Below are 25,949 nucleotides of genomic sequence, written 5' to 3'. Positions count from 1 at the left end.
GTTAATAATGCCACTATGGTAGGTGATTAGAATTGTTTTGAAATAGAAACCATGAACAGTTTAAGGGAGCTATAGGGCAAAGTCACAAAAGGGCAGGAAAGTAATGAAATTCATGAAAACGTTATTGGTCGAAGCTCAATCTTATTATCATCCAATATGGCAACGACCTCTGCCCGCTGAACTGCTGGCCCAGCAGTCTTAGGTATGAGCGCAGCGACTGGACGTCCCACTCCGGAGCATTTACTTCCTCTCTTGCTGCCTCTTCACGTTTTTCCAGTCCTAATCAATCCCACAATTCCCTAGGGTGTTAGAGTGGGGGAAACAACTCACCTTCACACACTTCCAACCTCCTAAAGGTTCCTTGCTTATTAGTAAGTTCACTTTCTGCTCTCATTAAATTCTGCTTTCTTGCCATTAATGTGTATGCTTTACTTTCAGTCATGCTAGAGGGGAGGTCCTATGGAGGACAATGTCAGTCTGTGGGTTTGTAGGACTGCTAATCCCCCTCTTTGGTTTAGACTGTTTATTGTTTATTTATTGGTGTGAATTTGTATTTGTTTTTATATTTTTGAAGGATTACCATGAATGATTGCTCCAAAAAAGCAAGGTAATTATCATCCAGCCTCAGCAAATGGGGTATTAAGGTTATGTTATTATATAATGACAAAGTTAGGGTGGTCATGTTGGATGGAAAGGTAAAAAAAACACTTTATTTGACCGAGGTGACTATATTATCATTCCCAAACCCATAACCAACACTTAATAACCCTCCTCCAAATTTAACCATAGCATTTTCACATCACTGATTTGTAAAAGTTAGAAAGGGCAGACACATGATCTAGTTCTACTACTGGGGGCATTGGATCAGGAAAAGCGTGTGTCTTTCGAAAGGGCAGCTTAGTTACGAACAACATACTTTGTTGTTTAATTTGGAGAACCTGTTGTGAGGTCATTGGTCTATTTGATACGGTCCTGTCATGTTCTCTTCTCTCTTCTATTTTCTTTAGTGTTTTCTGTATTTCTGTGTCCATGCTGTGCTATCTCGTTTCACTAATTCATTAAGGCATTGTTTAATCAATTTTGTCATGACATTTTCATTACTGTAATGAGCTGTGATTCATTTCAGTGGGTTGGAAAAAGAGACAGCGTGAATGCTAATGTGACGCATCACCAGATGAGCAGCAGGGTTGGCTGGGCAGGGAGTCCTGTCATCCATCAAACTCATCTCCTCTCACTTTCGTCATGTTTGACCTTACAGAGTGGAGCCATAACACCTCTCTAGGTGTCAGGGGAAGTGCTTACTTTGTGCTGCCTTCAGGCTGGAACTAAAACATGAGTTTTGTATGTGGGACGAGTAATACAAAAAAAGATGTGTCGTCAATTAAATAAGTCAAATGATAATAATATTCATGGCACACACAAACAAATTAGTACAACATTGGCAAAAACGTTATATATAGTCTGCCAAGTAATTATTTTGCCAAGTTTCAAGGACAACTGCAGAGCAAGCAGACTTCTGAAATAATAATGACAGTTCTAGATTCACATAAATTCAAGCACAATCTGAATACATTCCGAACAGAGAGAAACAATAAAGCAGATGATGCCTTAACTGTAAACTGGCAATGACAAAAGCAAACACATCATAGCGATTAAGCAATATTTGATCTTTTATTGAAGCCATTTGTTTCAGAGCTCAGACTACAGTCTCCAGGTCACACTTCTGATAGCTGCCTTGACAGAAATTGAACAGTTATTTTATCGTAATATGACATTTTGCCTTAAAAAACAATGATAATTTACAGCATCTGTATGTGTATAGACAGCCATAAATGCAAAAAGAAAACATGCATACAAATATCTGTGCCCTAAATATCAAATAGAAAGCAAGCTAGGATGCAAAAACAAACAAAAAAACATCACAAGCATGAATCTCTGTCTTTCAGCAGCAAATGTGATATGATGCATGACCCATAATCCGCAGGCATAAAGTAATCTGAGCAAATGTCCATTTGGATTATCAGTCTGCACAGTGTAATCTGAAACACTTCTCGAACTGGTTGATTGAAAGCTCATGAAAGAGCTTTGGCCATGTGGAGATGCAATGTCTCAGTATTTCTTTTTTCAGCCTCAGCTGGCTAATATTGGTTGCAGCAGTTTACATAAATGTGGTGGTTAACTTGGATTTACCTCTTCTTTTGGCAGAAATATAGCATGATACTTTTTCCTATTATCATTGGCAGATTGTTAGCGATGCCTTGGTTGCTGCCATAGCTTTTTGATAATTGTTTCAGTGCTAATTAGCAAATGTAAAAATGCTAACCGGCTAAAAATTGAGATTTTTGTAAAATATCTACTAAACATGTGCATACACTGTGTATTGCAAACATCTTAACATTGTAACGTCAGCATCACTGTGCCTTACTCTCATAGAGCTGTTGTAGACACTTCAAAGAAAAGTGCAACCTGTGTATCAAACTGTTTTTCACATTGCACTCTGGTGTATTGAGGATATCAGTGTAACAAAATGGCAGTTCCAAACAGAGGCCTTGATGCAAAAATCTGACATTTATCATTTAACCTATTTTCAAAGATGTGTTGCCTCCATCCTCTCGTGTCACAGCTGTGCTCTGACTGCATGTTCTATCCTTGACGTAGAGTCTATAGGGATTTAATTCCCAGCAAAGGGAAAAGTAGTGGCTCACTTTAAATTAATGCAAATGACCCCAGCTTCAAATACTCACAGAACATATTCAACACACACACACACACACACACACACACACACACACACACACACACACACACACACACACACACACACACACACACACACGCACACACAGGCACACACAGGCACACGCGCGCACCCACACACACACACACACACACACACACACACACACACACACACACACACACAGGCACACACTTTGCCGTACGTAAATGGATACACACATTAACACAACAATGTGCATTCACAGACTTGTACACATGCCTGCTCACAGACACTCCTAACATAAACTGACACATTGTTAACACAGAAGATAATGGCCTCATCCGTGTGCCTGTCCATTTGCTAATGTCCCATATCTGCTCGCTTGGTTAGATTTCAGCCGCAAGCCCGTCTGCATTCTCTTGAATGAGTCGTAGAGTGTAAGTGCATTCCCTGTATGTAAATCGAGCATACGTTGTTAAACGACAAAGAAAACCGCAAATACAATTCCTGATAAAATAAGTTTGCAGCAGTCATGCAATTGTATTATTGTTCTGTGTTTGTTTACCAATAGTAAAGAGCTTTTGTTCATGCTTTGTCAAGTCAGATGTAATTTCCCAAAATCAGTTTTCAACAAGTCCTGTGGGTTTGACCTTAAGCTCAAATGATGATTTAAAAGAATGTGTACATATGAATGAAGGTGGCCGAAATCACAGTACCACCCTACAATCAAAAAATATTTTCTGTATTTCCTCTTTTTGTGGAAAAAACCAAGAGTTGCCACGTCATCTGTATTGACTGAAGTTGAGTAAAAGAGCAACATACACCATCAATCAAAAGTTTGAAAAACATAAAATGCAATGCAAATGTTATTCCATGAAAGAATATTACTACATGCAAGAACGTTTTGTGATTGACATGACCTAATATCTGGTGCTCATTATTGTCACTATCGTTTTACTTGACAACACATCAACTGTTTCCAAGCTTGTGCCCTCGCATCCAGTTCAAAACATAATGGGTATTTTTTGTTAGCTTTGAATTTAATGATACAGGAAGTAAGTCAAAAAAGTCAACTATGCACCAATCATAAGCCAGAGTTTGGCCACTAAAAAAAATTTGATTTGGGGCAGAGAATCCCTCAATATTTTTTATGAAATAATTGTTCCCACTTTGACTGCCCACTCAGGCTTCTCTCCTTTGCAAGTGTGACAGAATGGAAAATTGTCGGACAACTCTTAGTCTGAAGTCTGCTCTGAACCCCTAACAGAAGCATACAAAGATCCCCACCCCCACCCCATCTTCCTATCTCTCCTCGAGCTAAGAGGTTGACTCTTACTGCAGGAAGTCTGGAGGCTGTGCACAGGCACAAAAAGTTGGGAGATACACGATTCAAAAATGTCATGTATAAAAGCAAATCATTGAGTCCACTTGAAATGTATAACGAAAGTTCTTATCAGCAGATAAAAACTTTATTTAATCTTGATCGGATATATAATATTAATAATATATCCAGATTTCTGGGTCATTTTTACTGCATTTGGATGCTGTGAGATATGGAAATTTGTAGGCAAATTACCCAAAACTGCTGTAAATTCATGGACCAAACTCTGTGAAGGGTCTTATTCCTGTTGCTACTGCTCTTTATTTTACAGAAAGATCCACCCACATGGAATATAAGCTCCATAAATGATGTCTACTTTCCTGGTGATATTTTCTATACTTGACCCACAACCTCACCAATCCTCTTACATGCTCTATACCTATTTTTTCCTGCATTACGCCTCCATTTGACAAGTATGTTTGACATTATATATCTACCATACACACATCTCCCAGCATCCCCATACTCCCCTTCCAGTTTTCAACAGGAATACATTTATTTTGATATGTCCATTAACGTACTTGCAGTCTACAATAAGAAATGGGTAACAGCCTTCACATGAAAGCCATAAATTAGTCTTGCCTGGAGCCTGTTGTCTCCTTACAAACTAAAAGGAGACATGGGGTCAGGAGAATTGGTGCCAAATCATGAGCTGTAATAGTGCATGAGCACTTCCTGAGACATATGACGCTTTATCCAGGCAATAAGGACAGGACATGAAAAGCACAGAGTGGAATCAGCGAAATTACCTTTAAATACATCAATAGATTAGCTTTTAGATGATTTAACAATGTGTCTCATGCTCTATCACAGGAACCAAAGAGAGTGAAAAGCCCCTTGCAGTTAATTTCAAGCTAGGTAGACTTTCATATTGTCACCCAACAAGTTTATTCAGATACTGTATATCATTCTTGCTACTTACTGTATGAATGATCATTCATCATAGTTTTGTTCACAGCGTTTGAGTTTGTCCTAAATATCAAAGACAGTAATGTAGTATTCAAATACTTACAAAAAAATACAATTTGAATTAATGCTCTTACTGCAATGCAGAGTTTGTAACTTCAACTTCACTCACATATGCACAACAAAGTACGTCTTCTGGTGACGCCGGGAGTCATGTTTGACTTGTATCAGTGTAGATGATAGACAGCATGGGGACATCAGCATTAAAAGTAGGTTGCCAGAAAATAAACTTTGGGAAAGAATGTTGTGTAACACACAGAAATTATATCAGGGAAAATGTTTCATGACATTTACAGTGAAAGAAACTAGATATGTACAGACCAGATTTGCACCCATCATGATTATCCTAATTCAAATCAGTTCTTTAATAAATATTGTTATTTTTCTCCATCTAAGGTGGGGGTGGCTTGTGTTGAACATGTGCATGTTTGTATGGCCTATAAGATCACATCAATATATAAATTGTAAATTAAAGTCATTCCCATAAAGGCAGGATGTAGTGCCATCTGCTGGTGTCACACAGTACTTGACCAATGTTACGCGATAACTTCATTTTTAGTGTCCCACCACTAACTTTCCTGATGTATTAGAAATATATTAATCCCAAAAGAAGGAGACAAAGTCAGACAAACCTTTTTCAAATCTTGCATATTATTAACAAAGTAGTTTATTTGGAATATCAAAGGAATGCCTTTAGATACTTTAAAACCCAAGCTTGCATTGCTGTGAACAATGCTTGTAACATATTTACACTCCTATTAGTAGTCACAGTAACAATGCATTGTGCAACACATCCTAGCACAGAGACATTTTGCCAAGTGAACAAGAAAATTAAGAGCTGACATGAGATTCCGACATGTGATTGTTTTAGGTTTTAAGACATAAACATGAAAGACAACTAGTAGCGTGTCGTGGGAGATGTCTGTTGTTAGTGTTTTACATACAGTAACTATACATTATACAACTGTGAAAATGTTATCTGATACCTGTTTAAAATCACCATAAATAAAGTGGGGAAAAAAACCAAAACAAACATAAAAGACAACTATGAAATTTGTTCAAACAATTAATGTAATGACCAACTTTCTGCAAAAAATTAGATTTTACCTACCAGATATGGCAAAGTGATCAGGAGAAAACCAGAGCCACAATACATTTAAATGTCAAGGTCAATAAGCATTTGACTAAAACCATGTCCCCCCCATCTACACACCCAAGAAGGTTCACACCAAACTCATATTGTGTCTCTTTCATGCTTCTTTTTTCATCTACTGTACATAAACATTTTTTTTAAAAACAACACCTTGACATCTGATATCTTTTCTGTAACACTATTCTACTTTTACATTTCCTTTGTTCTTGTTCTTGTCCTTTGGCATACGGGCCATGTTATAAAACTCTAAGTTAGGCCTCATGTCGGTGAGGTGGGCGAGTCGGTTGGACATGGCAAAGAAAGCAGTGATGGCAGCGATGTCCCACGCATCCTCGCGGTCAAAGCCCACTTCTTCCAAAGACTGGAAATGTTGCTCTGTTATGGTGTCACACCGACACACAGCCATCGCAAAGTCAAGCATGGCACGCTCCCGAGCAGACAGCTCTGCATTTTCATATTTAACAATCACCTGTACCAGGAAGGAGAAACTTCTTTAAAATAGCACAGAATGTAATGTGATGTTATACATTTTTTAACCGTGAAAACATCGCTCTGATCTCAATAATTAAAATGCCGACCCTTATGTAACGTATGCAGTAATTGTGTATTATAAAATGCAAAGCAGAGGCAAGTAGTAAAAATACATTTGTACCTGATCGGAAAGAGTGGGTTTCTTAGAGTATATGCGATGCAATGCACTGTGGGATACCACACAGTAAAGACACTTGTTGTGGACACTTGTAGCGACAACAATCAGCTCACGGTCTGCCTTGGTCAATCCGCCTGGAAGACAATTGGTATAACATTAATGTATAATCATGAAATAAATAACACATTCAAACAACAACAACATAAAGGTTGTAGCATCAGAGCTGTCTGGCACGTTTTAGTACAGTTTTAGATACAGAGTAAGCTCCCTCTTGAAACCGGTCTAAGATATTCAGCAAGTGGACACAATGCCAAAAGCACCAGCACCAACTTGCAAATGAATGTGTTCATGTTCAGTTTAGTAGAGGTGGTGTGAAAAAGATTGAGTCACACCTAGGGTTGTAGTAAATATGACTAAACACATTTGGTAAGACACCAGATAGTGTTGATCTAATAATCACAAGTTATTGCAGAATTTATATAGTTTGGTTTGGTGAAGTAAAATAGCTATAGTGGAGTGTGCCAACATGATAATAGGGTGCTCTGTCAAACCAGGCCATTAATTTGTCTACCCTCAGGGATCCGCATGCCTCCTCAGTCACTTTTATACATGAGCTAACTAATTGCCCATTTTAATGATTTCTCTCGGAAAATGAAAAGATAACCAAGAGCAAATTAGGGTTAAGACTTTAGCAAAAAAACTGGCCATGACTTCCTTTTTTGATTAAAAAAGGAGCAGATCTATACTTCCACCCTACAGTCTTCCTTGATTGTTATGGGCAGTGGGGATCAGACACACAAACAAACCTGTCTCTTTGTTCATTAGTTCATTGTAGTAACCGAAGAAGGCTCTGAACTCTGCTGGTCTATGTGAGAGGACTTTAAAGACGTTGGGCAAAAATCCTCCCTGCAGAAAAGGACATGTGAAGTTTATAGAGTAGGACAATGTCAATCTGCACTAGTGTGTTATATATTGTGGTTGTCTTTTCTACCTTTGACTCAACTTCCTCCATAAGATCCACTATATCATAAGGAAGGTCTTTCTTGTTAGGAACAGGATACCGACTAATATTCTCCGGTGGCGGATCGCTGCTGTAGAAACGTCTTATTCCAGCTCCAAACCGGAGAGACGCCTGGACGGATAACAGGAGTCACATAAATCATACTACAATATTACAATAAAAGCAGAGTAGAAGGGTATAAGAAAACATACCAGCTGTCTAAACACAGGGGGACGACATGACTTCCAGACGAGGTTACTCGCCATGTTGCCTGGCTGAAAAGTGCAGGAGAGAAGCCGGGGACCTTTATCACTCTTTCCAAATATCAGCCACCTGTGGAATGGGTGTTGCGGGTTGTATCAGAATCCTTTAATCCTGTCAGATGTTCTGTTGTCAAAAAAAGATTCTGTTTGGTTGTCAGTTGTCAGATGTTATTGGTCCTGCAAAACAACCCAATCATGAAGCCGTATTTAGTCGCGCCTGCTGTGTGTACCCGCCCTCCTGCTGTGTGTCCTCCTCGCCGCCAGGGGTCAGTGTGGAGATGACTTACAGGGTTTTGCGCAGGTTATTTGTTTTTTATGCCTTTATGTTTTACAATTTAAAGACAACAAAACCCACTGAAACATAGCATAATTGTGGGAGGAAATGGGTAAGGATAGTCCATTCATCCCAATAATAACTAAGATCTCTGGATTTCTCTTTCAAAGACCTAGCGTATGCTTTCTGAGAGACAGAACCCAGGGCTACAGAATCCCACCACTGACCCCGTGAACCGGAAACAACTTAAATCGCGAACGAGCGACATATTTTCATTCATAAAGTATAAGGCGGCTTGGATAATTTATCAAAACGAGACAATCATCCGACTACGATTTGAGGATAAATGCAATCATGTTTTACCATGTAAGTATGTGTACTACTCTCCGTGTATGGGCCAGCTGATAGCAGGTTGTTTGGTTTATAATGTGTGCATAGCTCGATTGTTTAGCATAGCTCATTTAGTTAAACAAAAGTTCTGAACATCATCGCCGCACACATTGTTATGTTATAGCCATGCATAATACCACTAAGTGTTCTTTTGGCTTTTATCACCTGTATTTACCAGGGCAGCAACTGTAAGATCACCTTTATAACAACTTAATACAGTAAAATGTATATAACATTATGCAACCGACACTACTGATGGAATCTTTTTTGTTTTCAGATTTCCTTGGAGCATGAAATCTTACTACACCCGAGGTACTTTGGCCCTAATCTCCTCAACACCGTGAAGCAGAAGCTTTTCACAGAAGTGGAGGGAACCTGCACTGGCAAGTGAGTGGCTGCAAGACTGAATCATGTGCTGACAATTGCATACACAAATCTTTTCTGTTCCGAGTTGTTCTTAGCTTTGAGGCACCGAATCTGTATTTGGACTGAAAGTTGACATTTCAGGGACATATTGTGTGCAAAACATTGTTAATACTAAACTCTATTGCACAGATAATGCAGATAACTTGTATGTCTCTTTCAGGGCAACAGGCTAACATAAACAAAGGATCCATGCTTTATAGAGGAGAAAATATTAAGTTTGAACAATTATCTAAGGATGGAATTCATGTTGAATTGTGGTCCATAAACAACTTTAAGTTTTGACTTCTATGTTAAACCCAAAACAGACATTTTATGGTGTTTGTGTGTAAAGTGTGTACAGAGCTTGTCCAGTATGTTTTCTGCCCTTTAGATAATTATAACGGTATCAAAAATTCATGAAAAACTCTTCAAACGTTGCAATTATTTCCCCGAGTGCACATACATATATATCATTGATTTCTGTATGTCTTCCCTTCAGGTATGGCTTTGTCATCGCAGTTACTACCATCGACAACATTGGGGCGGGTGTAATCCAGCCGGGGCGAGGGTTTGTCCTCTACCCCGTCAAGTACAAGGCCATTGTGTTCCGCCCATTCAAGGGGGAGGTGGTTGATGCTGTGGTCACTCAGGTTAACAAGGTGAGGGACAAAAGAGTGCTACTATGGCCACTATGCATTTTTTCTTAAACTGAAACATTATCCTTTGATGACATATTAAATTATGTAAAACCAGATGATTTGTGATATAAATCCTATTATTTAAAGAGATGATTGTATAACACTTGTATTGTATATGTTTTCATTAAATATGTTACTGTTATAGAGCACGTCTTTTAACTTTATCACACTAAATGTTATTCTAGAAAATTGTTAATGCTTTTGCAGTAGTTGATGTTTTGAATATGAACGAATGAATAACTGACATTATTTTAATAATATAACAAAATGTATTAATTGGTATTTATATTTTTCTGTTTCCTGCAGGTTGGATTGTTCACAGAAATTGGTCCCATGTCTTGCTTCATCTCTCGCCATGTGAGTTAACATTTATAGTTTTTGACCACACGCTTCCACACATTTTTGATTTAAATTGTGATTGTCTTACGACAAACTTTGTTTTCCGCAGTCCATCCCCTCAGAAATGGAGTTTGACCCAAACTCTAATCCTCCTTGTTATAAGACAGTTGATGAGGTGAGAATCTTCATTTTTATTTCTTAGTACCAGCAAACAAAAAACATTACACAAAAATGTGTTTAGCAAAATATAATAGATTCGCGTAACAATCCAGTTAATTTGAGTAATGGTTGTGCTAAAAGTATTTTCAGAAAGCCTTACAAATCAGGAGTAGAACCAACGCAAAATGTTGTTATTTATGTTTGCACGTTAGTGATGGTGCTGTTTGCTGTTATTCTCCTGTCCGTTGACTGTTGCTGAGACTTGCAATAGAGGTCTTTCTTTTTTTTGATTCAAGGACATTGTAATCCAACAAGATGATGAGATCCGGCTGAAGATTGTGGGAACAAGAGTTGACAAGAACGACATTGTAAGTGTTTTCTGAGTTTTCTTCTCCTCACCGTAGGAAAAAAACTAAATACTTTCATCTTTTACTATTTCTCAGATATAACACAGTCCTTTTAAAAGTTATAAAATGATTGTTGGTTAACTGAATGTTATGCTTTTTCCTTGTTTTTAGTTTGCAATTGGATCTCTCATGGATGATTATCTGGGTGAGTATTACAAGGTGGCTGATCCATCATCAGATTGGCAGGATATTGAAACTCCTTGCAAAGATTTATTTATTGTCGATTCATTTTGCCTAGTAGTAAGTAAAACATGGTATTAGTTACATTTGGTAACTGATTGCTAAGAACAGTTTTGGCTCTGCTGTTTATGAACTCACTTTAAATACTCTTTTATAATTGATTGTTGAACTTGCCTTCCTTATTTTACTTTCAGGTCTTGTCAGCTGATTCACCTCAAAGGGAGCACATTACACATCGGACATTTTATGTACTAGTTATTTCTTTGTCATAAGTCATATTTTTCTTAACTGATTTGTATATTGACAAGAGTATTGTTATTATTCATCATTATTTTGCGCACCCTACATTTTTTCCCCCCTTTGAATAGGTGTAAGATTTAAAGGAAAACCCGGAGAACAATTGCTAAATTTATAGCAAAATTGCATACAATGCAGAAGCGGAACCTATTATTAATGTACTTTTATTTTCATGTAGAATTCATAAGTTCTATCTCAACAAATTTTTTTGTACACTGACTGTAATAAAATATTGTATTTGTTATATCTTTGTATCCTTTTTTCAAATACGTCACTGAATTTTAATATATTGTCAACGTTGTCATTTTAATGTGTAAAATGACACTTGTACATAACATGATGACACCGTCTTTGTTAAAATGAGGCGAAACGTGAACGCGAAAATCACAGGGGCGCGCACGGCTGGTGGCCGTAAATACGTCACCGGAGCGTTCGGTCTTTCTTTCTCTCGTCCTGAAGATGGCGGCAGGGGTGAGTAAGATGGCTAGTTTTAGGGGTTTCCTTTTCACTTTCATGGGTCAATCCGCTGAAAATCAGCAACATCCGCACTCTCAGCGATTACCTTGGCATTTTAAAATCAGTTTCAACTCGTTAGGTGGATGTTATTGGCGTTATTTATATAAAATGTCATTCATTGTTCCTACAAACTTACGGTTAGCTTCTGCTATACTGACGTTGCATTCACGGTGATTCACGCCCCACTGCTGGCCCAGCCTTATGCCACGTTACCGTAGCTATTTTCAGGATGTACAAGCTTATTGTTGCACTAGGAGTTTTGATCCGTTTTACGTTCGTAATAATGTCATTATTTTGTAGGCTTGTCCCATCATTTCTTAGACGTTTTAAAGCTACTTGGTCCACAGCTGTACAAACAACTATCCGGCTGTATTACCGGTACTGTTAGCTAGCATGTGTTAGCATTTAAACAAGCTACAAAGCACGTGAATATAGCTCAATATTTAAATGTGATTAACTGAGTGCATTTGGCCGTGTTAGTCAAGACTGTTAATTAGCAAAGTCGGACTCCAGCAGCTTCACCTGCTTATTTCTGCCATCTACATTTGAAATGGCCCAGCATCTCCGCTGAATGGCAACATTAATGTGTGCGATCTCACTTAGCTCAACGTGTGGCTTTTTTGCCCTTCTTTGAGTTTATATTTCGTATTTCAAAGTAATGGAGCAACATTACATGGGCAGTTTTTCGTTTTTTTACCACAAGACATATTTAATGATAACATTTATGCTACATTGGCTAACCTGCTAGCAAAAATGTTACCATGAACGTCCAATTTGGATGCTTTTTTAAATCGTATATTAATGGCAGTGTTGTCTCGCTTTATTTTTAGACTCTGTACACATACCCAGAGAACTGGCGGGCCTTCAAGGCCCAAATTGCAGCCCAGTACAGTGGGGCTCGCCTGAAAGTCGCCAGCAACTCCCCTGCCTTCACCTTCGGGCAGACAAACCGGACCCCTGCCTTCCTCAACAACTTCCCCCTGGGCAAGGTAAGTGTTTCCACAGTAGCTCTTGTTTGAACGGCCAATGTGTGTTGCAAATTTGCTTTTAAATAACATTACCAAATAAGATGTAATCAAGAAGGTCTTTAACTAACGCTGGTTATGTACCCAACGTGTCTTATCATGCATGTTATAGCTGGGTTTTCTTGGATAAAAACATGTTGCATGTATTTAATTCTTTAATCCTGCCCTTTTCTTGTAGGTGCCTGCCTACCAGGGAGATGACGGTTTCTGTCTGTTTGAGAGTAATGCCATTGCTCACTACTGTAAGTGTTTATTACCCAGCTTGGTGGTTCATTCCCCTTTTTTGTGTTTACCTTGATGGAATAAATGCTGATTTAGCATCCCCCACAAGTCTAGAATTTGTGGTAGAATTCAAACTTGTCTAAACCTGCAAACCGTTAAGTGAAATAACTATGTGACATGTGATGTAGATTAATCCCCGCATCACTTCAGTAAAATGAAAAGTCATACCTGATGTACTTTAACTTTTGAAATTTATTTTGCACATTTCAATATCCTTTAAATGTACATTTATCTACATTCAATATGTGTATTTCTTTTTTTTGTTAGCTCTGTCAAAACTGTATATTTGTATCCAAATATATCTACATTGTGTATTTTCTCATATGCTTTCTACGACAGTGAGTAATGAGGCCCTGCGTGGTGCCACTCCCCAGGCCGCAGCCCAGGTGCTGCAGTGGGTCAGCTTTGCTGACTCAGAGATCATCCCTCCAGCCAGCGCATGGGTCTTCCCAACTCTGGGAATCATGCAGTTCAACAAGCAGGTTAGTAGCTCAGCACTTTCTGGTCAAGTTAAATACTTGTGGAATTTTGGCTTGAAACAGTCCTTTACACCATTTGGGCAACTCTATTCTTCAAGGGAAATTAGATGGTCCCCTGTCTTGGGCAAGGCGGTGTCCTGTCATGGCATCAAGTCTTAATCTGATGGGGGCAGAGAAACTAGAGACCATGTTCATCCCAGTCACCTCTGTTTCAGTGAGCAGTAGGCTGGTTCATGCTATGGGCACAAACTGAACCTCAAGATGTATAGCTGATTTTAGGGTATTAAAGCTTGTCAGATGAGTTGTGTAAGTAGTCTAGAGCTTCATTTGAACTCTTTACCTTCTATAATGTCTTTCAGAAAGGCATTTAAACTGTAAGGTAACGGGCCGTAACATTCCTCTTGTTTAAAATGAAGTGTTGTGCCATAATACAGAACTGGATTAAACCAACACAAGTTTGAGTTAATACATTTCACCGGCTTGGTGCTTGTTTCATTTGGCTAGAGTGTTGCCCAGCAGTTGAGATTTGACACTTCCAATCAGAAGCGATTGTATGTTGTGAAATCATGCATAGTCATTCCTCTGTTTGGTTCTGTGCAGGCCACAGAGCAAGCCAAGGAGGACGTGAAGAGGGCCCTTGCCGTGCTGAACCAACACCTGAACACGCGTACCTTCCTGGTGGGCGAGAGGATCAGCCTGGCTGACATCACTGTGGCCTGCTCCATGATATGGCTCTTCAAACAGGTATGACATGCACACTGAAGGAACAAAGCTACACAGTATAAAACAAATCTTTAAAAAAAAACGACTGATCTCGCATGGGTCTTCCCAACTCTGGGAATCATGCCGTTCAACAAACAGGTTGGTAGCTCAACACTTTCTGGTCAAGTTAAATACTTAAATGTTTTGGTTGCTCTGGTGGAATGTTGGGTTGTAACATTCCTTTACACCAATTGGGCAACTCCATTCTTCAAGGGAAATTAGATGGTCCCCTGTCTTGGGCAAGGCGGTGTCCTGTCATGGCACAAAGTCTTAATCTGACGGGGGCAGAGAAACTAGAGACCATGTTCATCCCAGTCACCTCTGTTTCAGTGAGCAGTAGGCTGGTTCATGCTATGGGCACAAACTGAACCTCAAGATGTATAGCTGATTTTAGGCTACTAAAGCTTGTCATATGAGTTGTGTAAGTAGTCTGTAGAGCTTCCTTTGAATATTTCTGAAAATACTTTAGTCCAGATGCTCTCCTGAAAATCCTAACCTGGCATGTTTTCCCCTGTAGGTCTTGGAGCCCTCTTTCCGTCAGCCTTACCCCAATGTGACTCGCTGGTTCGCCACCTGTGTCAACCAGCCCCAGTTCAAGACAGTCCTTGGGGAGGTCAAGCTGTGTGAAAAGATGGCCCAGTTTGATGGTAAGTCAACAAGATCTGAAGATGCACATTGAGCATGAAGCTGGCTGTTGTAGGATGAATTTAGACGTTCACTTCCCTTTTTTTAAATTAACAGATTGTTCATTTTGCGGAGTTGTGCTCCTTAATATTAAGCAAAACAAATGTGCATAGGTTTGTGCATCAAGTATCTGGATGTCATTTAACAAAGGGCTGTTAAAGTGTCAAAAGAAATGCTCATTTGCATTCGGGGGCAAAAACCCACCCCCTTTATTTCTAAACTGTCAAATTCCTTGCGATATTTCACAATACATGTAGACAGAGGCGTAGGACACTCCTTCCCGGGGGGAAAGGATAGTCCCCTGTCTTGGGCAAGCCAAGCCGGTGTCCAATTATGGCAGTAAGTGTTAATCTGATGGGGGCAGAGAGACTAGAGTCCATGTTCCTCCCAGTCAACTGTCCGTGAGTAATGGGCTGGTTCATGCTATGGGCAAAGTAAAAAAAGACCTTAATTAAATGTAATTTGTAGCTAATAAACCGGACGCATCTCCACCTTTTTAATTATCTACAACATATGGTAAATATCTTTTAACTGAAAACATTCTTTTGTTTTTCTTCAGCCAAGAAGTTTACTGAGATGCAGCCAAAGAAAGACACTCCTCCTAAAAAAGAGAAGGCAGGAAAAGAGGCAGCCAAGCCCCAGGAGAAGAAAGAAAAGAAAAAGGAAGAGAAGAAGCCTGCTGCAGAGGAAGAGATGGACGACTGTGATGCTGTTTTGGCTTCTGAGCCCAAAACCAAGGACCCCTTTGCACACTTGGCAAAGAGGTAGAACAATCTTTATGGTTTACGTGACTTACGCATTTGGGTGCTTTGTTTTTCTTTCAATTTTAGATGAAACTTTGCAGAGGCCAACTATGTAAAATAGAAAGCCAATAGTCTGCAGGTTTGCATTTCAATTGATCGCCTCTGCTGATTGTTTCCATGAGTGCTCATCGGTGAGTTGAAATGGTCTGCAGACCCTATGTTAGTTTGTAACAAACCTTTACACCGATTATGCAACGCATTCTTCAGGGGAAAATAGATGGTCCCCTGTCTTGGGCAAGGCGGTGTCCTGTCATGGCACAAAGTCTTAATCTGACGGGGGCAGAGAAACTAGAGACCATGTTCATCCCAGTCGTCTCTGTCAGTGAGTAAAAGGCTGGTTCATGCTATGGGCACAAACTGAACCTCAAGATGTATAGCTGATTTCAGGCTACTCAAACTTGTAAGATGAATTGAGTTGTCAGCCGTCGCTAGACCTTCATTCAAAATGTTTACTTTCAGTAATGTCTTTTAGAAAGGCATTTAAAATCTACGCTAACAGGCAGTAAATTTCCTCCTTTTTAAGGAAGTCTTGTGCCATAATACAGAACTGAGTTAACTTGACACAAGTGTATGAGTTAATAAATGTCACCTGCTTAATTTTCCCTCCATGTCTCAACCCTACATGCACATAAAGCAGCTATAAATGACCCAATCTTTCCTCTTTTGTTTTCTAGCATGTTTGTCATGGATGAGTTCAAGAGAAAGTACTCCAATGAGGACACCCTGAAAGTAGCCATTCCCCACTTCTGGGAGCACTTTGACAATGAGGGCTACTCAATCTGGTACTCCGAGTACAAATATGCTGACGAGCTCACAGAGGCCTTCAAAAGCTGCAACCTCATATCTGGTAAGACTCAGCAACTGCTTTATTAGCCTTTACTGTAATGTGAATATCTTCAGAGGGAAGCACAATATATTGTAGTTTTTTAAAACATCCCTATTGATGACCTAGAGCCCTTATGTGTAGATTATTGTACTGAACCGAATGTGTTGGAGTGGTTTTCAGCCTCTTTCTTTGTGGTGCAGCCTTTCTGTGACTTGTAGATCAAGCTCAGAATACATATTCGAGAGCAAGTCAAACAATGCCTGCGCTTTCAAAGCTGTTGCGTATCTTTGGAATAACTCAATTTGTAACATTTACTGTTGCCGCTTAAAAGTTGTGGACAGGAATGGGCTTGTACACGAAAAAAACAGGCGATACCCTGTCTTGGGCAAGGCGGTGTCCATTCATGGCACAAAGTCTTAATCTGACGGGGGCAGAGAAACTAGAGTCCATGTTCATCCCAGTCACCTCTGTCAGTGAGCAGTAGGCTGGTTCATGCTATGGGCACAGTTATACACATGTGGGGCATTGACATTTTGACAGAGCCTCCCTACAACGGTTTTGGTCTTTGTTTGGCCATTTCTCATTTAGGCATGCAGTTGGTGTAGATCATAATGGTGAACTTGAGTGAAGTGCTCAATTTGTCAGTAGTGATTATTACATTTTATGACTTTAGTTGGGATTGATTGATAATGTCTGAAACTTGTGTTAACAGGTATGTTCCAGCGCTTGGACAAACTCAGAAAGAATGCCTTTGCCAGTGTCCTCTTGTTTGGCACCAACAACAACAGCACCATCTCAGGCATCTGGGTCTTCAGAGGCCAGGAGCTCGTCTTCCCTGTAAGTTTCAAAATGAGAAAATATACATTCCACCACGTCCTGAACTTCATAACATCCCACACTCAAAATGTTGTCTGTCCAAAAGCTAGTCAGGTGTGTGTAGTTGCTATAAAATACTTTGACTGCAGCTAAACATTAAACTTGTTTCCTGAGGGACTGGATTTAGATCTAGATCAGAGGCTAAACACAGTCGGGGCACTAGCCCCTGTCTTGGGCAAGGCGGTGTCCTCTCATGGCACAAAGTCTTAATCTGACAGGGGCAGAGAAACTAGAGACCATGTTCATCCCAGTCACCTCTGGTCAGTGAGCAGTAGGCTGGTTCATGCTATGGGCACAAATGATATGCAATATCAAAATGCACGTTAAACATTGGCTTTTGTGGGTTGATGTGTTTGCTGCTCAGATGATGGTGATGTCAGATCATGCTTAATTCAATAAATCTGGTCTTTAAAATGTTTTATAACAAGGTGTTCTTTAGCTTGTTGATGCATATACTATATCTTTGTAGTCTGCTCTTCAGTGCATACCATTTGATGCTCGAAGTGTTCTCCTCTTGATGAACTATGTGGTGGTTCATCAGACTGGAAAATGATTAACTTGCATTCAAATGATGTGTTTTTTAAATTCCCTTCCAGCTGTCTCCAGACTGGCAAATCGACTACGAATCATATGACTGGCGTAAGCTGGATCCCAGCAGCGAGGAGTGCAAGACCATGGTGAAGGAGTACTTTGCCTGGGAGGGAGAATTTAAGCATGTTGGTAAAGCCTTCAACCAGGGCAAGGTCTTCAAGTGAGAGGACCCTGGGACAAAAGCACTCTTTGCTTCTGCTTTCCAGCAATTAAAACCTACTGACTCTAAGCGACCAAGTGCTTATTACAAGAACGACAGTGTTTAAAGACAAGAGTGATTTGTCAGCGGCCCCATGCTGTTTTTGTGTTCTTTGACCTGCGAAATAAAGCATTTTCCGCAATGCCATCTTTTGGATTTGATGTCTGTGGTCTGACTTGCGTCTCATTTCATGTGTAAGTGACAAACGATCCACAAATGCATTTAATTTCCAACATATTTTTCCATCAGAGTACCACCCAGAACAGTGACAATGGTTACAGGCTAAACTAATTATTCGGTGCGCGCCTTGATCTGTAAACGGCAATATAATATGGGTTGAAATCTTTACTTTTAACAATCATGATACCCGTGTGGTATGATGCAACATTGCAAAGTTATGAACCTACCCAATTACAAAGCTGGGTGTGGTTGGAAAGCATCTGAGTTGAAACTTTTAACCAGAAGAATCTGTGAAACAACGCTGCACCTTGGTGTCAAATTACTGGAACAATAGAATATCCTACATAATTACCTTTTCTGCTGATGTGAATATATACTTGGCATGCGAACTGGGAATGTTTATCGCATGAACTCAGGAGCAGATGCAATAGTTTAAAGACCCAAAGCTGCAGTACTCTCTAATTCCAGCAAGGGGCAGGCAAAGACTTGTCATTGGAAAGCTGTTGAGTGGAGGTCATCCGACAGAAGAGGGCTGAGCTCTTTGGTATGCCAAATCTAACAAAATGTCTGCTCTAAACTATGGGTTTTAGTTTCAATGTTTCTGGTGCTTCGGAGTAGATGAAGCCTGAAACAAATCGTATATAAAGAACATCCACTCGAGGGTCATTTACATCAAAACATTAAAACTTTTTCACTGAGCATAACTTTTAGCTTCGTTATTTATCAAAGATGCTTAATTTAGATTTAATAACCGGTTACTTCTAGGTACATTTACATTGGCAATCTGCAATATGAGAAAAGCCTGCACACAGATTCTTAAAATAATTAATGTTCTGTAAGTTAATCAGAAATCCTTTATTACTCCCACAGCAGGGAAATGAACATTTGTTACAGCAAAAGTGGCATAGCAGGTTAAAAGGCATGCAATAACACAGTAAGCTAACATATTAGTATATAAAAGAAAAGCACACCTTAGTTATACTAGAATAAAGTAAGTAATTACACATCCATGGTTAGAAAAATGAATAAAACATTTACTATTCCGTTGCAAACACACTTGAGCATGCATCCAATGTATTTTAAATGCAAGGTATTAAAGGATTACTAAATCTTGTAGGCAGATATAAAAACCTTTAGAACGGTTTGACCACACCCCACGAAAATGCAGAAATATGTATTTCTCGTTGCCTACTTCTGCAAGTTGGTATGGACAAAGAAGAAATGATTTTGAATAAGAGGAATAGATCACTAAGATGTCATTGCTACTTGGCTGCGTATTCATAGATTACAGCAGTCTTTTTCCATCAAACTGAGCTTAAAATATGCAAACTGTCTTGTTTTATTTAATTTCTTTTACTAATAGTTGAAAATATTGAAGCTTCAAATGCTTTTTTTCTCTGGTAAAGTTAATATTTGACTGTGAAAGCAACTCTTTTGTTTTACTAGGGCACACCCAACCGTATCGCAGGGTGTATCAAAGTTTTGATCGTTTGTGGACTGTTCCCACACCTGTATCCTGGCTAGTTCTTTTACCTCTGCTAAAACTGATATCTTTGTGTGGTGCTTCATTATGTGTTGTCTATAGCTGCAGGTAAAATGTGACACCTGGAGCACCTCATATAATAAATCAACATTTATATTCTTATTAAGAATTCACATTCCCTTTGAATGTGTCGGGATGTTCGGTAATGTATTTGGCACCATGAATGCTAGTTTAATCACTGAATATGTAAATAAATCTAAAGTAAAGATCTAGGGTGGACCTTTTTTCTCTGACACACACACACACACACACACACACACACACACACACACACACACACACACACACACACACACACACACACACACACACACACACACACACACACACACTCACGAGATGCACAAGAAATGAATCTCATCCCGCTGTGAGTCAGATGTGTCATTTTTTCCTGCTTACTAAGCGTGATTCAAGATCATCCTGGTGCAACCATCTTCCACCGTCATGTTGAATCAGGGAGGCCATTTTAGTTTGTTCTGTGGTCTCATGGAAATCAGAAAATGGAAATGTTCCCACAACAGCGAAGCGTCCAAGTCCTTGAACACATGACTCACCCATCCTGTGGATCGTGGTGGAAGAGGGCTGTAACTTGAGCAAATAACTTGAACTTCACTCACAACATTGCATCAGTTACAACACTGCTGATTACTAACCCTTTGGTAGCTGCAGTAGTAAAGGCATAAAAGCCTTTTTATAGTGCAATCAAAAAGTCAGCAATATAAGGTCATACAAGTTCCTTGTCTCTATTTATGTTAAGTAACTTCTGAGTTAAAAACCTAAACTAAATCCAGCCACAAGAACAATATGCAGTGTTATGCCAACTGCAACATTTTCTCTTCCAGCCCTGCCAGCCTCCCCCCATCCCCCCTGGTCTCTCACTCTGGGCCAAATACTCACTACTTCTTTTTCCTTCCTCTCTTCCTCTCTCCTTGCTCTCTCTGGACATATTTCTCTATCCAAGCACGAGGTGGTGGTGGTGGTGGGGGGTTTGTTAAAAGCAGTGAGGAGTGAAGCGCACAGTGAGAGGCTGTATTGTTTCGCCACACAAGGTCCCTGTGTGGCTGTCAGTCCCCTGTAGGAGCTTTAGGCATGGTATGCATGTGCTGAGCATCTGGTGGTGCAAGACACACATCTGGAAAAGAACGAGGCAGCCAGTGGGGGGCTTGGAACAGTGGGGTGAGGAGCTAACACTGGGGATTCAGAGGCTGAAGTCTAACAAAGTGATCTCCAAATAAGATCAATACATTGTGGAGGCTTTTGCTAAACAAATTCTTCTTACTCATTTAGCATTTTCGGTGACTAGAAAGAAAGATATAATCAGATGAGCAGATCTTTTTAAGAACAACTTGTAGCTGTAGTCACAAACCCTTAGATAGATAGATCTTTATTTCACTTTAGACATGTTTACAGCTTTGAAACAGTGTCGGTTCTTAATGGCCATTAGAAGAATGTCTAAGTATTGTCAGACGGCCGCAGGGGCGTCTCTAGGCGGAGAGAAACAACTCTTTCTCGCCACACATACACAGTCCCACCCTCAAAGTTTTATGGAGCTTTCTTCAACTCTAGTCTGGGGTTGGGTTGCAATCCCACTGACACACACATGGACACACACACACATGGACACACACACACACACACACACACACACACACACACACACACACACACACACACACACACACACACACACACACACACACACACACACACACACACACACACACACACAGACCCTAGCAAAAAGAATTGGGCACTAAGTCAGCATTTGAGGGTTTCTCTCACCTCATGTATCCCCTTGCATATGAGGGAAAGGCTAGGGACAAGTTAATGCTGGACTGAAATTCCAGCAAAGGCAAGTAAGGACACTGAAAAACACATGTAAACAGGGAATTACGGGAAGCATGTTCCATTATGCAGGAAAGTGACCTTCGGAATGAGGGGCGTTTCTTCCCATGGTGTACTTAAAGGGGTGTAAGCTTTGTTCATTGCACTAAAACACAGCATGGTAATTTAGTACTGGAATGGAATGAGGGAGGTCAAAGGTCAGTCCGCTGAGGGGAAATAGATGAAGAAGGCATGGCGAGACAAGATGAAGCATGGCTTTGCTACATAACAATGCCTGTAAATAAAAGCCTTTAAATGAAGTGGGGCATTATTGTTTACAAAAGGGCTTATTTATTAGTTATTTCTTGGTAAGTTTGCGTTGCCTTGCAACAGAGGTTGCCAGTGTAAGAGTGGAGAGGAAAGTGCGTGACACGAGGGAAGAGAGAGAGAGGTTCGGCGGAGGGAAAACAGACAGCCCGTGCACTTTTGGACATGAAACCCCAGAGTTGCCTCTGGCTCAAATTACCAGAATCGGGAGGTGGGGCACTGGGAGTGATTTTGTCAAACTAAAGCAAAACTGATCAATAAATAAATAGTCTTTATGAAATAATTACATGATAAAGCGTATTGTTGTTCTTTTTGAATTAAATACCTTTCGAATGAAAAGTAGGTAGGTGGTAGTAGTATTAGTTGTAATAGAAGGAATAATTGTACTAGTATGTTATCACGTTAAGAACTTAGGCCTATAGACCTAGCCTATATTGTAATAGAAACTATTTAGAATATTTATAGTATACATTTTTGTGTAATTTTGACAGTGCACATCGTCAGGTTGCCCAGCCCTAACCCCAGGCTATCTATTATCTTCCCATGAAATACAACTGCAATTGTCCCTCCTAGTAAAATGGTACTTGTGAGTATAATAACTGAAATCACCAGTGTTTAGAGAAACTTTGATTTTACAGACAAGTTAACAGATACCTGTGATTGTAGGTGAAGAAATAAGCAGTTTAAGCCTGAATGGCTATCTTCAACAAACAGGAACCCCAACTCTTCGTATAAATATGTGATACATTGCTATTTCAAGTATTGACTTGTTGGCAGTTTATGAGTTTAAATTCTACGCAACGTATGAGTTGCAGTGTTGGAACATATACAGCTGTGACTGGAATGTGCAGCCTCGGAAGGTATCTGTTTTTTTGAAACACTACAGATGGGTGGTGAGCCAAAGGGAGGAGAAACTCTTGCAAAACCCCTTATCGTTCTCTTGGATCAATGACTGAAAACACTCCACAGCAAGTGATTGTCAGACCCTGTATAGAAATTGATCAAACTCTGGGCTTATCACATGCAAACACAGAGCTATCTGTGTCCCAATGTATCTGTGAAATATTTGGAGTTACTTCATTATCTGGGGGCTGATACAGTATGTTGAAACAATTAGGAATTAGTAACACACCTAAAGGTAACCACTCAGCGACTTAATTACTGCACAATGTGACAGCGGTGCCAAGACTGAACATGTGAAAGGTGTTCCCAGCATCGGCCTTTTGACAGTCAGACATAAAAAGACAGTTCATGCTGGTAGCAGAGAGTAGAAAGAGGGGCGGCTTTACTAAAATAAAAAAACATTTACAAACAAAGTACAACAAAGTTGCTTCCTAAGTTACGCTTTGTGGCATGTGATATTTATCCATACACAGACAGGGCATTGCTATGGAAACATCCCTGCAAGTACCTGCCCCCTTGCTTATTATGTTGCTATAGCAGCCATCCCAGAATAGGCTCATTTTTTTCTCTGTCCCTCCCTCGTGTTCGTGACTCACAACTTGCAGTGGAAACCACAATTCAATCTGTCTCTCATTCCCCTTTTACATTCTTCTCTGTACCAAAGGAGTAGCTCGCCTCTCTGAATCATCAGTGTTTATTTGTGCGTGTGTGTGTGTGTGTGTGCTTGTTTGTGTGTGTGTGTGTGTGTGTTTGTGTGTGATTGTGGGTGTGTGTGTGTGTGTGTGTGTGTGTGTGTGTGTGTGTGTGTGTGTGTGTGTGTGTGTGTGTGTGTGTGTGTGTGTGTGTGTGTGTGTGCGAGAGGGAGCACGAGCTGAGGGGAATTCCAAAATGATTTTCAATGATGAGTTACTATGGTTATGGCAAATATCAGGCTGGGTGGCCCCGGCCGTGGCGCAACTGGCTGGGGCACCTGCGCCGTACGTACGTCAGCGACCCGGGTTCGATTCCCGACCCTTGGTCCTTTCCGGATCCCACCCCAACTCTCTCTCCCACTTTCCTGTCACTCTGCACTGTCCTATCCGATTAAAGACAAAAAGCCCCTAAAAAATATCTTTAAAACAATAAATATATATATATATATATATATATATCAGGCCAGGTGACCTGCGTGTTGCAAGATAATGTATCTTGAGTAATGCAAGCTGACTGTCATTTCTTTGTAGTTGTAATCTCTCCATGGATACACTCTGCTCTGTTGTAACTTTAGGTCCCCTTTGTTTAGAGAATCCCAAACTTGTGGTCTGCTTACTCACAGGGCTCCAGGGGTATGATAATATGTTGAATACTATCTAACAAAAGAAGCGAAGGCAAACAAGTCAAATGTTAACTTGTTGAACATCAATTCATTGGCTATGCTTAAGGTCCGTAGTTTTAAACAATTTGCCAAGAAGATGAAGGATTTCCAATTATCTGTGCGAATTAAATTAAGTTGAGTGAATTAAGATTTTAAAAACAGGAAGAGGACATTTCTTAACTCTCACATCAAATTTATGAGTCAGGAATTTCTCATTTATAGTGAAATATCCTCTGTGTTCAGTTTAACCAAATAAAAAAGGAAGGTTTTAGGTAGATTTTTTGACTATGGTGAACAATTTAAATTCAATTGAACCCTGGAAACTATTCAAATGTAATAAAATAACGTAAAAATAAACAGTTGAATGGCCCCAGTTGGAATTATATTATAATATTTTATGGGATTATTAGGCCTATCACTGATGTATAAACAAACACAGAAGTGTGTGGTGGTAGTAGGTTGAGCGAATGTACTGAACATGCTGGTACCGTAACTCCGTAAATATATATCATGTGGAATGCAATAATATTATACAGCTGCATTTAGATTTTGCGTTTCCTTTTTGAACTTCATGTTCTGGTATTTCAGCTGTAAATGAATGAAATAAGAAATTCATCAAACTATTGCTGAGACTTCATCCCACTGAACATGCTGAATACTGTGAGGGAATATTTTGCTTAGGTGTAGTTCATCATTTTTTCCTTCCTCTGTCTCTATTTCCATGTCATAGTTCTTTCGGCCTTCGGGTTGCTGTAATACCCCTTAAGGAGGGGCAGTGGGGGCGCATTGTTGTTGACAGTTTCTGACAAGCTGACCTGAGATTGTTCATTGTTTAGGGACATCTAGAAGCCCTTCTTATCTGGAACGTAGGCTCTCTGATGTACATTCTTTCGCCATGTATGACAGCTTTAGTTAGATTCAGGCTCCATATTTGTCTAATCTCGCTAATGTAGAATGTTGATTATACACTCTGAACTGGTTAAAACCTCAGACTGCTGTAGAGTTCCTCAGAATTGGTCGGGCAACCGCTCTATCAACTCGTGGCTGCAGCAAATTTCTTGTCAATTCTCCTGCCGTTAACTTAATAATAAAGCTCCAGTGTTTTCCATCAAAGTTCTAGCTCTACCGTGTCTCTATGAGATTTGTCTCCATTGCTTCAGAGGTTTTCATCACAAATACTGTATAAATGTTCAGGTTTTTCAAACAGCAATTGTGTCCCTTCTCTTTTAATTAATTCTATATTATGTAATTATATGAGATAACATACTATTGCACAAGGAAATCAACAATAACCTGTTGTGTCATTTTCAGATTTGACCAACATTTTAATTTCGCAGACAAGAAATTACCTTTTGAAACGATCAAATGATGTGTGAAACCCAGAGTGTTCATGTTCATTACTTAAATGTATAATACATTTTAAATGAAAATGACTACTTGTCTTGTTTCACATGTTGAGCTAAGGTCTCTGAGCTGAGTGTGCAGATGCTCACAT

At 39.7% G+C, this 25,949-nt stretch overlaps 3 protein-coding genes across 3 annotated transcripts; 2 read left to right on the top strand and 1 right to left on the bottom strand.

Annotated features, from left to right (window-relative positions):
• Positions 1-5,698: 5,698 nt before the first annotated feature.
• si:ch211-175m2.5 (uncharacterized protein LOC568697 homolog) lies at positions 5,699-8,330 on the bottom strand. The gene is made up of 5 exons (XM_063875855.1): positions 8,081-8,330; positions 7,860-8,000; positions 7,675-7,774; positions 6,872-7,002; positions 5,699-6,688 (listed from the first exon to the last, which is right to left on the bottom strand). Exons 1-5 carry the CDS (start codon positions 8,132-8,134, stop codon positions 6,398-6,400), a joined length of 717 nt encoding a protein of 238 aa, XP_063731925.1. The 5' UTR covers positions 8,135-8,330; the 3' UTR covers positions 5,699-6,397.
• Positions 8,331-8,503: 173 nt separating this feature from the next.
• polr2g (RNA polymerase II subunit G) lies at positions 8,504-11,524 on the top strand. The gene is made up of 8 exons (XM_063875856.1): positions 8,504-8,771; positions 9,073-9,182; positions 9,700-9,859; positions 10,205-10,255; positions 10,347-10,412; positions 10,693-10,764; positions 10,915-10,948; positions 11,178-11,524. Exons 1-8 carry the CDS (start codon positions 8,760-8,762, stop codon positions 11,189-11,191), a joined length of 519 nt encoding a protein of 172 aa, XP_063731926.1. The 5' UTR covers positions 8,504-8,759; the 3' UTR covers positions 11,192-11,524.
• A 91-nt stretch (positions 11,525-11,615) lies between these two features.
• eef1g (eukaryotic translation elongation factor 1 gamma) lies at positions 11,616-18,484 on the top strand. The gene is made up of 10 exons (XM_063875854.1): positions 11,616-11,751; positions 12,627-12,785; positions 13,000-13,063; positions 13,443-13,585; positions 14,183-14,326; positions 14,862-14,991; positions 15,588-15,792; positions 16,506-16,678; positions 17,370-17,494; positions 18,130-18,484. Exons 1-10 carry the CDS (start codon positions 11,740-11,742, stop codon positions 18,286-18,288), a joined length of 1,314 nt encoding a protein of 437 aa, XP_063731924.1. The 5' UTR covers positions 11,616-11,739; the 3' UTR covers positions 18,289-18,484.
• The last annotated feature ends 7,465 nt before the right edge of the window (positions 18,485-25,949 follow it).

This window comes from Eleginops maclovinus, chromosome 23 (assembly GCF_036324505.1).
Source record: "Eleginops maclovinus isolate JMC-PN-2008 ecotype Puerto Natales chromosome 23, JC_Emac_rtc_rv5, whole genome shotgun sequence".
Taxonomy (NCBI): Eukaryota; Metazoa; Chordata; class Actinopteri; order Perciformes; family Eleginopidae; genus Eleginops; species Eleginops maclovinus.
The sequence above is the reverse complement of the archived record's forward strand: the minus strand, read 5'-3'. Positions and strand labels throughout refer to the sequence as shown.